This window comes from Bos indicus, chromosome 29 (assembly GCF_029378745.1).
Source record: "Bos indicus isolate NIAB-ARS_2022 breed Sahiwal x Tharparkar chromosome 29, NIAB-ARS_B.indTharparkar_mat_pri_1.0, whole genome shotgun sequence".
Classification (NCBI taxonomy): Eukaryota; Metazoa; Chordata; class Mammalia; order Artiodactyla; family Bovidae; genus Bos; species Bos indicus.
In genome coordinates, this window is record NC_091788.1 from 9,459,033 (window position 1) to 9,473,540 (window position 14,508).

A 14,508-nucleotide genomic window follows, 5' to 3' on the forward strand; every position below is an offset into this window, starting at 1 on the left:
ATATATAGTCAAATTTAATAAAATATTTCAGGTACTCTTAGAAAAATAAGGATGCTCACTGTTGGATGCAATGTCCTTATGTTCATGGGATCAAACTTACTGTTTTGTTCAAATATATATCTTTACTAATTTTTGTCTACTTGATCTGTTTCTGAAAGAAAAATAATAAAATTTCCTATCACTCTGGTAAACTTGTCAATTTTCCTTGTGGTTCTTTCCATGTTTGCTTTGTAGATTTTTGAACCATGTTATTTGATACATAACTTTCTGGTGAAGTGTAACTTTTGAAATTTTAAGTAATGATTTTATCTCTAGTCATGCCTTTGCTTCTACTTTTACTAAAAATGACACAGCTACACCATCTTGCTTAGTTCATCTCACTCTCCTATAATTCATTAGATATTTCAGCTCTTGTACTAGCTGACAAAAGGTAAAAACTAACAAATTATTTCTCCCACAGAACTACATTTCCACACACTATGAATCTATGGTTGAACTAACCTTAATATATACCACCATTTTATCAATTCCATAATAAAACAAAGTATCAAGTATCTAACTATTGTTACACAGTTCAAAATCATAAAATGTTAGATGTCTGATCAGTTCAGTAGTAGAAACTCTCTTCTATTTTGGTTGAAAAGACAAGGAAAAAATACTACACTTAAAAATAATAGTTAATAACTTCCAATAGGTGTGTTGAAGAACTACAAGGCATTCAAAAATTTTATAATTAAGAAATGTTTTAGCTACAAAGTATCTTTCCCTTTTTAAAGTTTACTAAATAAAAGGAACTATTCTATACATCCTGCACAAGATTAAGGCAACATGGAATTTCTAGTAGAAATTTTCCATAGCCTCTTCCCATTCTGTCTTCAGGCCCTCCCCTTCAAAACTGCATCCCAAGTGTAAACAGATTGTAAAGCTTTTTTGTCTAAAAATATTACACACACACACACACGTTTCTGTATGATGTATATTTTACATGAACTTTCAGAGATGTGATTTTTTTTCAAACTGGAGCCTTTCACAACAGCACAAAATGAGATTTATATAAAGACAATAATCACCATAAGTCCTAGTAAGAATTCAACAGAATCAATTGTCACACAAACCTGATATACACAGGTAGTGGTAAACACAGGAGCAGATAAATAACCACAAAGGTCTTGTGATAGTTTGAGATGACTAGAGGAATAAACCTCATATGGTTTACAGTGCTGTTCTTAATTCCTAGGGTTTTAAATCTACATGATACTAAAATTATCCCAGTATTGTGCTGACTTTTGGTACCTAATCTCTCAGTTTCTTATATATTATTTCTGGCATGGGAATAGTAGTAAGCTAAAGAGGCTACAATTTTGTCACATTTGTGGCTTTTCAGTATTCCTATGGGAGGCTTCATTAGACTTGTCCTTCATTAAGCCTATGCTAATATATATGATAAATTAAGTCCTGTCTCAAGTTCCGTGTCCAAGGCAACAGCATGAGGCAGGCAAGTTTTATTGAATGCAACAGTTGTTTCTATGGCCACTGGAGTCTTTGAAGCGCAGCCGCATTTTAGAATGATATTTCTCCAAGTATAAAAGTTGCTTGCTGTTAAAAGCTCCACGCCGCTTTTGTCTTATCAACTGGACCGCCTCTTCATTTTTCATTCCACCTTCCATTAATGCCAGGGCGACAAGCACTGGAGTTCTCCCAAGACCTGCAACACAGTGAACAGCAATGCAACAACCAGGTTCTTCCCGAAATTTAATATTTAAAAGACTTAACCAGTCATCCACAATCTGGTTAGAGGGTGATGAACCATCATCAAAGGGCCAATCCAAAACCTGGATGCCTTCTTTCTCCACCAGAGCAGTGTCATAAGTTGCTTCACACACTCTTACTATTGTCGTAACTCCATACTTCTTAAGGTCCTCTATGAATTTGCTTAAGGTTGCACTCGTTGGATTGTGTGTAATAAGAAATCTCATGTTCCTGTATGTGACTTCCACAGGAGCTGGGCGGTTCAGTGGAGCCATGTTAATTTAGTTTTTAAAAAAAAAAACTCGTTACAGTTACGGGAAAAAAAAATTAAATTTCTGAATGCAGAAATGATGTAAAGAAACTGAAGTCTATTCCAATATGCCCCACTCGAAATTCTCAATGCTTACACGAAATTGGGAGTAACGAGGAAATGAACTTCCTAACATGAAGCCATCCTTCAGTTCAGTAAGACTGAGTCAATGGAAAGGAAGAGCACGGAGGTTTACCCCATCCAGGTCGGAATTCTTGTAAAAGGCTCCGATGGTTTCAAGAACACACGTCTGTGTCCAGGTTGACGCTCCTATGGGGTCTTCTTGGTGGAGCAGTGATGAATTTCTACAGTTCACTTCTCCTCATGAAGGTCGTGCTGTGCCTGGCAGTAGTCTCCGGGGACCTTCAGAAACTCCATAAATGCGTGACCAACACCACCACAGGAAGGACTTAGTTTACTCATTAAAGACTGTGGTCTAACCATACAGCCGGTCCCGCAGCACAGGCGGCGGTGGCGTCGGCTGAAGAGGAGGGAGCTATGGCGGTTGTCGCAGAGAGAACGGCGGCGCGACTCCGAGATCCGCCGAGCGTTCGCGTCAAGAGAGCCAATCGGCGCTCCCCGAGGCGCGCCTGCGTCACAAACCCTTCCTTTTATAGTCAGCGTTGACTCTTCCTCACCAATCGCAGAAGTGGGGGCCGAAAAATAGAGCGCGACGGTGTGGGGCCGGTCCCCGGCAACGTCGCCACGGCGGCCGATGGGGAGTGAGTCGGTTGGTGTAGGGACACGGGCTGGACGTTAAGCCTCCTCGTTTCCCGTCTCCCACCGGGGAGGAAAGGGGGTGAGGAGGGACTTGGGGACGGGAATGGACCGAGTCAAAACCTGGGAGAGGCTGAAGAGAGTCGGAGGCGAACCGAGATAGGTGGGAAGGGAAAGGTAGTGGAAGAACCCCGTCCGTGGACTCTGCTGTGGCTTCCTCCGTCGGCTTCATGTTTTAGCCATGACATATTGCTAGGCTTTTTTTCGATCGGTCTGACAAACTTTGTTTTTAAAGAACTTAAGTCTATTTACATTATTTTTATACATTATTTTGTTTTACGTTACATGTTATTGCTGTCTCTGCATCTGTTTTTTTCATTTTGTGTTATTTGACATTTGTGTATTTCTTTTTTTAATCTTCCGATTTCTTTTAGAATAAGATTTTTCTTCTGCTAAGTTCATATTTTCTTTCCACTGTTTTGAAAATGTGTAATTGTGCTTTAAAGTTCTTAGCAGTTACAACTCTAAGTCATACAGACATACTCTCTCAGTCTTGTCCCAATCTTTGTCACCCCATGGACTGTAGCCCACCAGGCTCTGTCGTCCGTGATATTTCCCCGGCAAGAATGCTGGAGTGGGCTGCCATTTCCTACTCCAGGGGATCTTCCAGGGATGAAGGGGATGGAACCAGCCTCTTTTGTGTCTCCTGCATTGGCAGGCCGATTCTTTACCACTGCGCCACCTGGGAAGCCCAGCAGTTATTATTGAGCCCAGCTCAACATATTTTAAATAATGCCGTCAAGCATTTTTTAAACCTCACTTATGACATTGTTTATAAAAATCAGGGTTTGTTTAAATTTGCCCAATATGTTAGCAGTTTATTTGCTCACTATTTCTTGCATCTCAACTCTTCTAAGAGTATTCTTATCTTACAGCATTTTGGGGCAGTTCCTTTAGTTCCTGTTGTATGACCGACTTTGGTAAATATTTTATATAATCTTAAAAATATGCATTTTCTCATTGTTGAAAAATATTTTTTATTGTTGGTAGACATGTTTTTTTAAATAAACTTTTTTTTCTATAATTCTTTACTTTGCTTTCATTTCTGATAGTTTCACTGAGTATGCAATTCTACATTGACATTTTCTCAGACCTTTGAAGATATTCCTTGTTTTCAGTTTAACTTTCTAATAGCTTTAGAATTTTCTAAAATGTATAGGCTTTCTTCACTGGCCTATATTGGGCCCATTTCTTCTTTCCTCTTCCTTCATTCTTTGCTCTTTCTTCCATCCTTCACTTCTTCTTTAATAACTGAGTCCACTACATGGAGGGGAGCAAGGTAGTTGTCTGTGAGGTAGATGAGAGATGGAGAATGCAGAAGATACTGGAGTCTGGGGAAAAGGATGAGGAGGACATTCAAGCAAGGGTGGGCTGGCAGTTGGAACCTAGTGTGGGCTGTCAGAGCTCAAGCAGGGTACAGAGGACATGTACAATGGAGGAAAGCAGTGATGATTGGAGATTACATAAGGGTTTATACAGTAAGATTACATAAGAGTTTATCTAGTAATACATTGAGAATAATGGGAATTAGCTTTCTCCCTGCTCTGACAGGAGTTACAAATATGGAAAGGGAAAAAGTATAACTAGTTGTAGGATTTGGGGTTGGCATTGTTTGTATCACTGTAAACTCATAATTTCAATATATATAGAATTATAGATAGGTGTGTGTGTGTGTGTGTGTGTGTGTGTGTGTGTGTGTGTGTGTGAATTCCTCAGCTTCATCTTCAGAGAGCAGAGAGGGCCTAAAGCAATGACAACCCAATAGCAATGAGAACAACTAGCACTCAGATCATGGTTTCCTAATACCATTCTCCATTTAAAAAGTCCCCTAGGGGAGATGGCTAATTCTAAAGGTAGGGCAGCAAAAATATGACTAGCCTAGAACATTTATTATGACAAAGTTATGGAAGTGTTCAAAAAATGATAGGCATATGACAAAAGGACATAAACCAAAAAATACACAGACCAAAGGAGACTAAAAATAACCTGACGACCAAATGATATATGCTATACTAGATGGAATCTTGGAACAGCAAAAGGACATTTTATGCATATCAGGGTAAAACAAGTGATATCTGAATACAGTGTGAAGTTTAATTAATGGTAGAGTACCAATGTTGATTTCTTGCTGCTGCTGCTAAGTCACTTCAGTCGTGTCCAACCCTCAGCGACCCCATGGACTGCAGCCTTCCAGGCTCCTCCATCCATGGGATTTTCCAGGTGAGAATACTGGAGTGGGGTGCCATTGCCTTCTCTGGTTGATTCCTTAGTTATAACAAATATGTCATAGAAACAGAAGATGTTAACAGTGGGGGAAACTGAGTGAAGAGTGTACAAGGAATTCTCTAAAATCATTCTAATTTTTTTTAATTATTTAAAAGTACAAAAAACACAGAAGCCAGCTTAAAGATCTCCCACTGATCATGATTTTTATATCAATAATAGTACTGAATTATTAGTCATTGAATAAAATAAACCATAAGTCTATATGGATATAAATAAATAGGGAGAAGAAAACACTTTATCTTAGAGTAGAATGCCAACTAGTAAATAGCAGCAATAGTGGAATTACAAAAATCTGTATTTAGCAACCATCATCACAATTATATATTTAGCAAAGAAACATCAATATGTGCTAAACCTAGTGAGTGAAATTTGATGAGGAATGGATATTTACTTTCAAAAGTACCTATCATAAAGTATCAATTGGTTACAAAAGAAAACAACTTGATAGTGGTAAACCCAGTAGGTATCATTTATTCAAATGATCAGAGTTAACATGACCAGTAATGAGAAAGACTGAGTGGGTACCACCTGATAGAATGGTGTACAAGGAACATAGCAGCACTTCTGTGATATTCCTGAGAAAATACTTGAATTTGATCATGAGGAAAAATCATACATCCAGGTGGAAGGACTGAAATCTTCAAAAGTGTCAGCTGTGAAAGTTAAGTAAAGGCTGAGGACTATTCAGGTAGAAGGAGATTAGGAAAATAATGTCAACTAAATATGTCACCATGATCACAGATTGCACCCTTTTGCTTAAAAGGACATTACTGCCTGCAAACTCAGGGGACGTGGGTTCAATCCCTGTTTCAGGAAGATCCCACATGCCTCGGGGCAACTAAGCCTGTGAGCCACAACTACTGAGCCTGCGTGTCACAACTCCTGAAGCCCATATGCCTAGATCCCATGCTCCACAATTGATGCTACCTGCCACTGCAATGAGAAGCCTGCATACAACAATGAGCAGTACCCTTACACAGCAAAAGACCCAGCACAGCCAAAAGTAAAATAACTTTTTTTAATTTTAAAGGATATTACTGGAACAACTGGCAAATTTTTAATTGAGTTGTTGGATTATATAGTAAAAATAGATGTTGATTTTCTGATTTTGGTGGCTATAATGTGGTTTTATGGGAGACTATCCAGATGTTCAAGCTGGTTTTAGAAAAGGCAGAGGAACCAGAGATCAAATTGCCAGCATCCACTGGATCATTGAAAAAGCAAGAGAGTTCCAGAAAAACATCTATTTCTGCTTTATTGACTATGCCAAAGCCTTTGACTGTGTGGATCACAATAAACTGTGGAAGATTCTGAAAGAGATGGGAAGAGCAGACCACCTGACCTGCCTCTTCAGAAACCTGTATGCAGGTCAGGAAGCAACAGTTAGAACTGGACATGGAGCAACAGACTGGTTCCAAATAGGAAAAGGAGTACGTCAAGGCTGTATATTGTCACCCTGCTTATTTAACTTATATGCAGAGTACATCATGAGAAACGCTGGGCTGGAAGAAGCACAAGCTGGAATCAAAAGGTCCAAGTCATAGGTAACCCACCAGCTGATGCTTGCTTCTCTGAATTCTTGCTCCCACTTTGTGTCTGCCTCTAGAGATGTTTTTTGCAGCTTTATATTTTTTTAAGATTTTTAAAATATTGGGGGAGGGTGGAATGAATTGGGAGATTGATTGACATACACACTGCTGCTGCTGCTTCAGTCATGTCCGACTCTGTGCGACCCCATAGACGGTAGCCCACCAGACTCCCCCGTCCCTGGGATTCTCCAGGCAAGAACACTGGAGTGGGTTGCCATTTCCTTCTCCAGACATACACAGTACCATATGTAAAATAGATAGCTAGTGGAAACCTGTGGTATAGCACAGGAGCTCAACTCTGAGCTCTATGATGACCTAGAGGGGTGGGGTGGGGGTGGGGCAGGGAGGGAGGGGTATATGTATAAATATAGCTGATTCACTTTGCTGTACAACAGAAATTAACACATTGTACAGCAATTATATTCCAAAAATAAAAATATCATAGCTGGCATTGTTAGGTATTTCGTAGCTTCTTCCGGCCATAATTTTAGGATATGGCAGACTGGCAGTTGTCCAATAGGATCTATTTCCCCTATATTTAGTACTAACATTCCCTGAGTACTTCACTACACATGGCCACCAAGCTGGAGACTTCATTCTCCAAGATCCCTTGCAGCATGGTGTGGCCATGTGATTAAATTCTGGCCAATGGGACATGGACAGAAATAATGGTACCACTTCCAGGTTATACTCCTTAAAAAAAAAAAAAAAAAATTGCACACTGGCTACCTTGCCCTTTTCTTCCAACTTGCTAGTTAGGAGATGCTACCAGAAACAGTTGCCTTGACCAGTGGTGGAAACCACAGGAGAATCTGGTAGAACCACCTTACCGTCTTGGACTATGTACTCCTAGACTGTTTCTTGAAAAAATGGTTAAGCTACTTATTATGGTGGTTAAGCTACTAGTATTTAATCTTTGTTAAGGTGCTATCCTAACTAATAAAATTTAAATAAAAGGACTGACATACCACCTGGTTTGGGGGAAAGGTGAAAGGAAGAAGAATAGAGACTCAAAACCAAAATAAAACACTTGTGGTGCTGGCCAAGATGGAGTAAGCACACCCCAGGGTTTCTGTTTGACTGTAACTGAACAGAATATAGAAAGCAAGTAGGACTCTAAAAAGCAAACAATAGCAGGGGGATTATATAAGCTAGTCAAAACCTGAAGAATGATTAGTATAGTGATGAATTTACTGGTGAATTTATTCCTCTTCTGGTTTGCCCTGAGGACAATCTAAGATCCAGTTGACACACAGAGCATAAACTCAAGAGAAGTCCCCTCTTCTGGCCAGAGAAACAGGAAAAGGGTTCCCTGTGAACTAGAGTGTAAAGGGAACGCCCTTTTTGTCCTTCTCCCCCTCCCTGGCATGCGCCAAGACCAGCCACAGTCATGAACTGCAGTGATGGTGGCAGCGTTCCAAGTACCGGAGACGCTGACAGCCTGTCTTCCTGGCCAGGGGAAGCAGGAAAAGGCACCCCAAGGTCAGAAGAGTGTGGGACGAATCTCTGTCGTTTGTTTCTGTCTTGTCACTTACTGCTCTTCTTCTGGTTTGCCCTGGTTTCCTAAAGCCCCAAGAAAAACTCTGGCTTTATAGACAGAGGACTAGAAATAAGACACTGGAGAACATTAAAGAAATTCCAGAGAGGAGAAAGCTGGGAAAGAAATCCCTTAATTCTGTGTGTGAATCGACACAAGTCTCAGGTTTACTCCCAAGCCACACATGTGAAAAACAGACCCAAACAAACACAGGCTTTGAGAATTACGGTAGAGCCAGGCAGAGCCCTTGCAGTCAGGTCTGATTGACAGGGAAAGCTTTTGGAAGAGATGAGGCTGACTCTTCTACCCACAGATGAGATAGAACTTGCACTCTGAATGTCAAGATTTTGCTTGCTCAAAAAAAAAGTCAATATCCTACAATGGATCTTAATTAGGTGGCCACTTTCTTAAAGTTCCTTAGGAGAAGGCAGTCTGGTTACCAGACAGGACCTAAGCATTTCTCAGTCTCCTGGTTGAATACCATTATAATACAATCTCAACCACTAATGAATTCGAGCCAACTACGAAGTACTATGAGAGGGAAGAATTCAATTAAAACTATGTTTATCAAACTGAAAATTATCTATTTACACTAGCAGACTGTTAAATCAGCTCTGTTCAATCTAATCAGAAATGTTTAATGAAATAAAATAGAAATTATCAGAATCCATTGCAGATAGGTGGGGTAAGTAGAGCCCTGTAAAACTTTTGTCTCATTACGTGTGTGCACAAGTTCTGTGTTTCAATATGAAGTGTATTTCTTTTACTGAATCTTACTCAAAACATTTTGAAAACTACTGGAGTGTTTTCTAACAGCCATTCCAATTTCATCGCACTATTTTTACATAGGGTCAAAGAGGAAGGCAAAAATGGGCATAGTTCCCTAGAACTGACAGGGCATTTTCAAAAGCAAAGTCCTTCACTTTGCTCACTTTTGATAGTTTGAGCTTGTAAATAACATTGAAATAAAGCTGTTTAGAGTAAGAGTTCTTAACCTGTGGCCCAGGTGTTCTAGGATACCCCTAATCACATGCAACATGTTGTATATGAAAATGTGCATATTTTTAGGAAAGAGTACATACATATTTTCCATCAGATTCTCAAAAGATTCCTGACTGTCCAAAACATTAAAAACCACTGAAATTGGAACTCCTTTGATACATTAAGCTGGTCTGGCAGTACCACAGCTCCAGAAATGACAGAACTTGAAGACAGTAATTCAAATTGATTTAGAAAAGACATTCTCATTGAGTCTGGCCTAATAGCAGGATTGAACTAAAACAATATTAGCAGTTAAGATCAGTGAACAAGGTACCAAATTAGGAAAACTTGCTCCAAAAAAAAAAAAAAAAAAAGACTGTGCCTTCTTTTTTTGTATGAAATCAGCTGTTTTAATTCAGGACTATAATAACATTTGATTCTTAGAGACACAGATACAGAGAATGGACTTGTGGACACAGTAATGGAAGGAGAGGGTAGGAAGAATTGAGAGAGTAATATTGAAATAGATACACTGCCGTGTGTAAAACAGCTAGTGGGAAGCTGCTGTATGACACAGGGAGCCCAGCCTAGTGCTCTGTGATGACCCTAGGGGTGACCTGGGGAGGGAGGCCCCTGAGGGAGGGGATATAGTATACTTACGGCTGATTCACGTTGTTGTATGGCACAAACCAATACAACATTGTAAAGCAATTATCCTCCAAATAAAAATTTTTTAAAGTTCATGAACATCAAAAAAATTTGTTCTTAAAATGAATGAATTTTTTTTTTTTTAATTAGCTTTTATAACCTACCTCACATAACCACTTCTCCACCTTAGTCTCAATAGACAGGAGCACAGGCCTTGACATCTGTTGCCATGACTCCTTGTCAGTCTTTACCTAGCTATTTCCCATTTCTCCTTAAAAACTCAGCCCAGGCCTCATCTCTCTCAAAAGCTTTCCCTGTCAAGCTAACCAGCCTCAAGGGCTCGACCTTGCTTTTCCAAAACAAGCAATGCACAGCACTATTAGGTATCTGCTTTGTTACAGAGAGATTTTCCAAGTCACATCTCTGCATTACACCGTGAGTGCTCCCAAGGCAGGCAAGGACTGAAGAGGTCTTAATCTCCAGGTCACTAGCTTGGTGCTTGACACAGACTGAGAGTCAGTACTGCTACCCAGGGTAACACATTATAAGTTCAGGGATTTCCCTGGTGGTCCAGTGGCTAAGACACACATTCCCAATGCAGGGGGTCCGGGTTCGGTCCCTGGTCAGGGAACTAGATCCCATGGTTCACAACTAGAAGATCCTGTGTACTGCAACATAGACCTGATGCAGTCAAACTAAATAAATACTTAAAAAAATAAATTACAAGTTCAGTTCCTACAGTAAAAATACCTATGAATTTAAATCTTTTCACCCAAACATATCAACATTGCCTAAAGTCTTTTTTTCTTTAACAAGGCAGTCTCTCTATATATAGATATATATTCATACAATGCTATTATAGGAATTTATTATTTATTAGAGACAGAGAAGTACTCCAAGGGTGTGGCAGGGATGGGTTTTTCAAGCAAGTCAAGCAGTCCTGGGGCCAGGCTATTTTTTCAAATATTGGGGATGATGGAACCCCCATGGAGGGGTCTTCTGGGGAAATGGAAGGAAGTGGTTAATACAGGATGCGGGAGGGGAGAGCTTCAGACAGTTTCAGTCACCAGAGAGCATACTTGTTTAGATAGAAAAAGATAACATAAGCAACAAAATTTGCCCAATATCAATTTAAGTAAATACTTTCCCAATTATTCAAGGCTCAAAACATTCCTATTTTGTATTTGGAGTAGGGCAAACTATGTTCTAGATTGTTGTTTAGTCAGTTATGTCTGACTCTTTGTGACCCATGGACTGTATCTTGCCAGGCTCTTCTGTCCATGGGATTTCTCAGGCAAGAACACTGGACTGGGTTGCCATTTCCTCCTCCAGGGGCTCTTCCTGACCCAGGGGATCAAACCCATGTCTCCTATGTTGGCAGGTGGATTCTTTACCACTGAGCCACCAGGGAAGCACAATGTTCTGTGTCTCCCCACGTTTCTTTCTAAGAAAAACGTTGCAGGCAGAAAGCAGAGTGTCTAAGGGACTTTCTGCCTAGCTTTTACATATCAGAAATCCAGACATCGCTCTGCTTTGTTCATTGTTTCACCTGAAGTGGTAGGACAGGACAGGGAGAAGAAAGCCAAAGGGTAAAGATAAGTGAAAAAAATTTGGTTAAGAACACATAAACCATAGGAGGTGAAAGGGAGGTTCAAGAAGGACGGGACATATGTATACCTATGGCTGATTCTTGTTGATATTTGGCAGAAACTAACACAATATTGTGAAGCAATTACCCTCCAATTAAAAGCAAGCAAATTTTAATTTTTTAAAAAAGAAAATATTTTTAAAAAAGAGCACATAAACCTTAACTGAAAATCAGTCCCTCAACACGAAGCTCTTCCTCACCCATAGCACATACAGCTTAAGAATGGATGCCAGGTACACACGGAACCTAGACAAATGGTACTGATGAACCTATTTGCAGGGCAGGAGCAGAGATGCAGACATAGAGAACAGACACAGGGAGGGTAAGAGAGGGTGGGATGAACTGAGACAGTAGCATTGACAAATATATACTACTATGTGTAAAACAGACAGCTAGCAGGAAGCTGCTCTATAGCACAGGGAGCTCAGCTCGGGGCTCTGTGATGACCTAGAGGGGTGGGATGGGGATGTGGGACGGAGGGAGGCTCAAGAGCGAGGGGACATATACATACATATGTGTGTGTCTGATAACACTTTGTGTTAGTAGAAACTAACACAATTGTAAAGCAATTATACTCCAATAAAAAAAGATTGGATGCAATGAGAGAAGAAAGTGGACCCTGGCAAGCCAGCCAGGCTCCCCTCACAGTATTCACTTATCCAAACAATAAACCTACAGTCAGTAGTGGTGCAGAAACGGGCAGAATGGTGGAATGGTTGGCCAGAAGCTCACCAAGGGAAAAATATCCCTGAGATCCCAACAAGTCTGAGGTGTGTCATCAACTAGAAAACTCCAGAAGCATTGCTATGACCGCCTGAAGCAAATAGCCTGACCTACCTTTGGGAGGTTCACACATTTCCAGCCTTGGGAAAATCTAGGGCTGGGGGAGGCGTGGTATGATTCACCATCACTTTCTGCACAGTCAAAAGTCGTAGAAAGTATTTATTATGACACTCTTCATTATAGGTGAAGAAAAATAAAGCTTCCTAAACAAAGACATAGAGCGGATGGTGGGTTGGGTCAGAATCCCCCTCTCAACCACAGTGAAGCAGGGTTCCACTTCCCAGTCCAGGCTCCTTAGTGGCCTGGGGAGGGTTGGGAGGGAGACGGGCAGGGAGAAGCCGTCTATAGGAATCCAATCTACTCCAAAAAGCACCAGAATGGCACAGTAATTTTTTTTTTTTCCCTCTAAAGTAAAAACATGAAGTTTCACCATCACCCTTTAAAAAAAAAAAAAGAAAAAGACTTTCCCCAGGAGACGCAGGCCCAGACTCCGGGTTTTATACGAACAGCCGGGAGCCGTGCATGTACTTGTTGAGGGGCCACAGGTTGCTCTCGCCCCTGTTGGAGGTGCGCCTCTGGCACTGCTTGCAGCGCCGGTACTTCTCACATTGGTCCAGCAGGAAGAGCTTGTCGGAGGCCCTGCAGAGACAGAGGAAAAGCGGTCATCGGCCAGCGCCCCCTGAGTCCTTGCTGCACGCCTCGCCTGGAAGCTGGAGCCAGGATAGCATTGCAGGAGCAGCGCCGGGTCCCTGCCCTCCAGGAGCTTCCGGTCCATCCGTGATCCCCTGCGCCGCCACCTGCTGGTCACCCCAGGAAAGGCATGTCCCGCGTCTCCTTCCGGGTCAATAACAGGCTCTGAGTGGTACCTTCCTGTCTGACCCCAAGTCTTCTCCCCTCACCCAACCTAAACCCTCAGAGAACACAAGACCTGCCCAGAGTCACACAGTCAGTGGCAATGGGAAAACTCCAGAGCTTTGGTGTTTGCTGCTTGGCCCTGTGTGGGGCCTTCACTTGTCGGGCTTCCCAGGAGACAGATTTTGAGAGAAGATCAAGCCATTGAGCTGCTGGTCATCAGCAAACAGTGAAGACAGGGAAGACTAGATTTCAGTGAAAAGACCCAGAGGGCCAGGAGCCTCTGGTGAGTGGAGGGCAGGAGAGAAAGTGGAGACAGAGAAAGAGGACAAAAGCAGTTGAAAGCAGAGATGAAGGGATGGCAATGGCTGCTTTTCCACTTCAGCCATTTTCCTCTATGATGCAGGACAGTCTCCACGGTGTTCTCCCCTACCCTATCAAAATTCCTGTACAGGTGGGATTCTATTAAAAAAAACACATCAGTGATAATCCTCAAAGGGAAAAAAAAGATGGCCTTGTCAATGGGCAGGGGAGACCTACCTGGCTTCCTTTGGGGATAGGAAGGAGTATCACAAGCTAACTGCATACAAAGTGAAAGTGAAAGTCACTCAGTAGTGTCCAACTCTTTTCGACCCCATAGATTATACAGTCCATGGAATTCTCCAGGCCAAAATACTGCAGTGGATAGCCATTCCCTTCTCTAGGGGATCTTCCCGACTCAGGAATCAAACCGGGGTCTTTTGCATTGCAGGTGGATTGTTTACCAACTGAGCTATCAGGGAAGCCAACTGCATACACATGAACCTTAATTTTGCTTTTACTTTGTTTTCTTTTTAACACCAACCAATTCCTCCTCCCTGTCTGCCGTTCACTTGAGTCCCTGCCCACAGCTTGTCCTCCGTCTTCAGGTGAGAGGTCCATTTTGCTGTGGCCATGGAGCAGTCAGGCCATCCTGCCACTCAAGCGTGTGTTATGTCGCTACCCTTTATCGCAACATTAGCCAAGCCTTCTTCCAAAATCCAACTAAAATCTCCCTGACACTAATTAATCTTATTGCCTTTTACCTGCTTTTTCACAAAATTAAGACAATGGTTTAAAATATCCAACTTCCTTTTCTCTTCCTCTTCTTTAGGCCAAACAACCCCACTTCTTTGAAATCTGTTTTCCACATCATCCCTCATACTTTCATTGTTACAAAATATGGGTTCTGCCCATTAGAAAGATAGGTGAGGAATGCCTTAAAATCTAAAAGGAAAAGGTTAGTTACAGATCAAGATCCACTGTAACAATTTTTTATGATAAAACGTTGTTGATAATTAGCAATTGAATGTTACTTTGGTATTTTCAG

General features: G+C 41.4%; 2 protein-coding genes across 3 annotated transcripts in view; both read right to left on the bottom strand.

The window, feature by feature from the left end:
* Positions 1–875: 875 nt before the first annotated feature.
* On the bottom strand, positions 876–2,024 carry LOC109554711 (protein tyrosine phosphatase type IVA 1). The gene has a single exon (XM_019955382.2). It carries the CDS (start codon positions 2,022–2,024, stop codon positions 1,503–1,505), a length of 522 nt encoding a protein of 173 aa, XP_019810941.2. The 3' UTR covers positions 876–1,502.
* A 10,430-nt stretch (positions 2,025–12,454) lies between these two features.
* The window catches only part of CCDC81 (coiled-coil domain containing 81), a 42,405-nt gene continuing 40,351 nt past the window's right edge, over positions 12,455–14,508 (bottom strand). For both annotated transcript variants that reach the window (XM_070782862.1, XM_019955359.2), the window contains one exon: positions 12,455–12,947. In XM_070782862.1, coding sequence (XP_070638963.1) covers positions 12,806–12,947 — 142 coding nt within the window. In that variant the 3' untranslated portion in view covers positions 12,455–12,805. The remainder of the gene's footprint in view (positions 12,948–14,508) is intronic.

Bases quoted from the DNA above. Each gene is read 5' to 3' on its own strand.
- LOC109554711 (XM_019955382.2), bottom strand. From the start codon at position 2,024: ATGGCTCCACTGAACCGCCCAGCTCCTGTGGAAGTCACATACAGGAAC.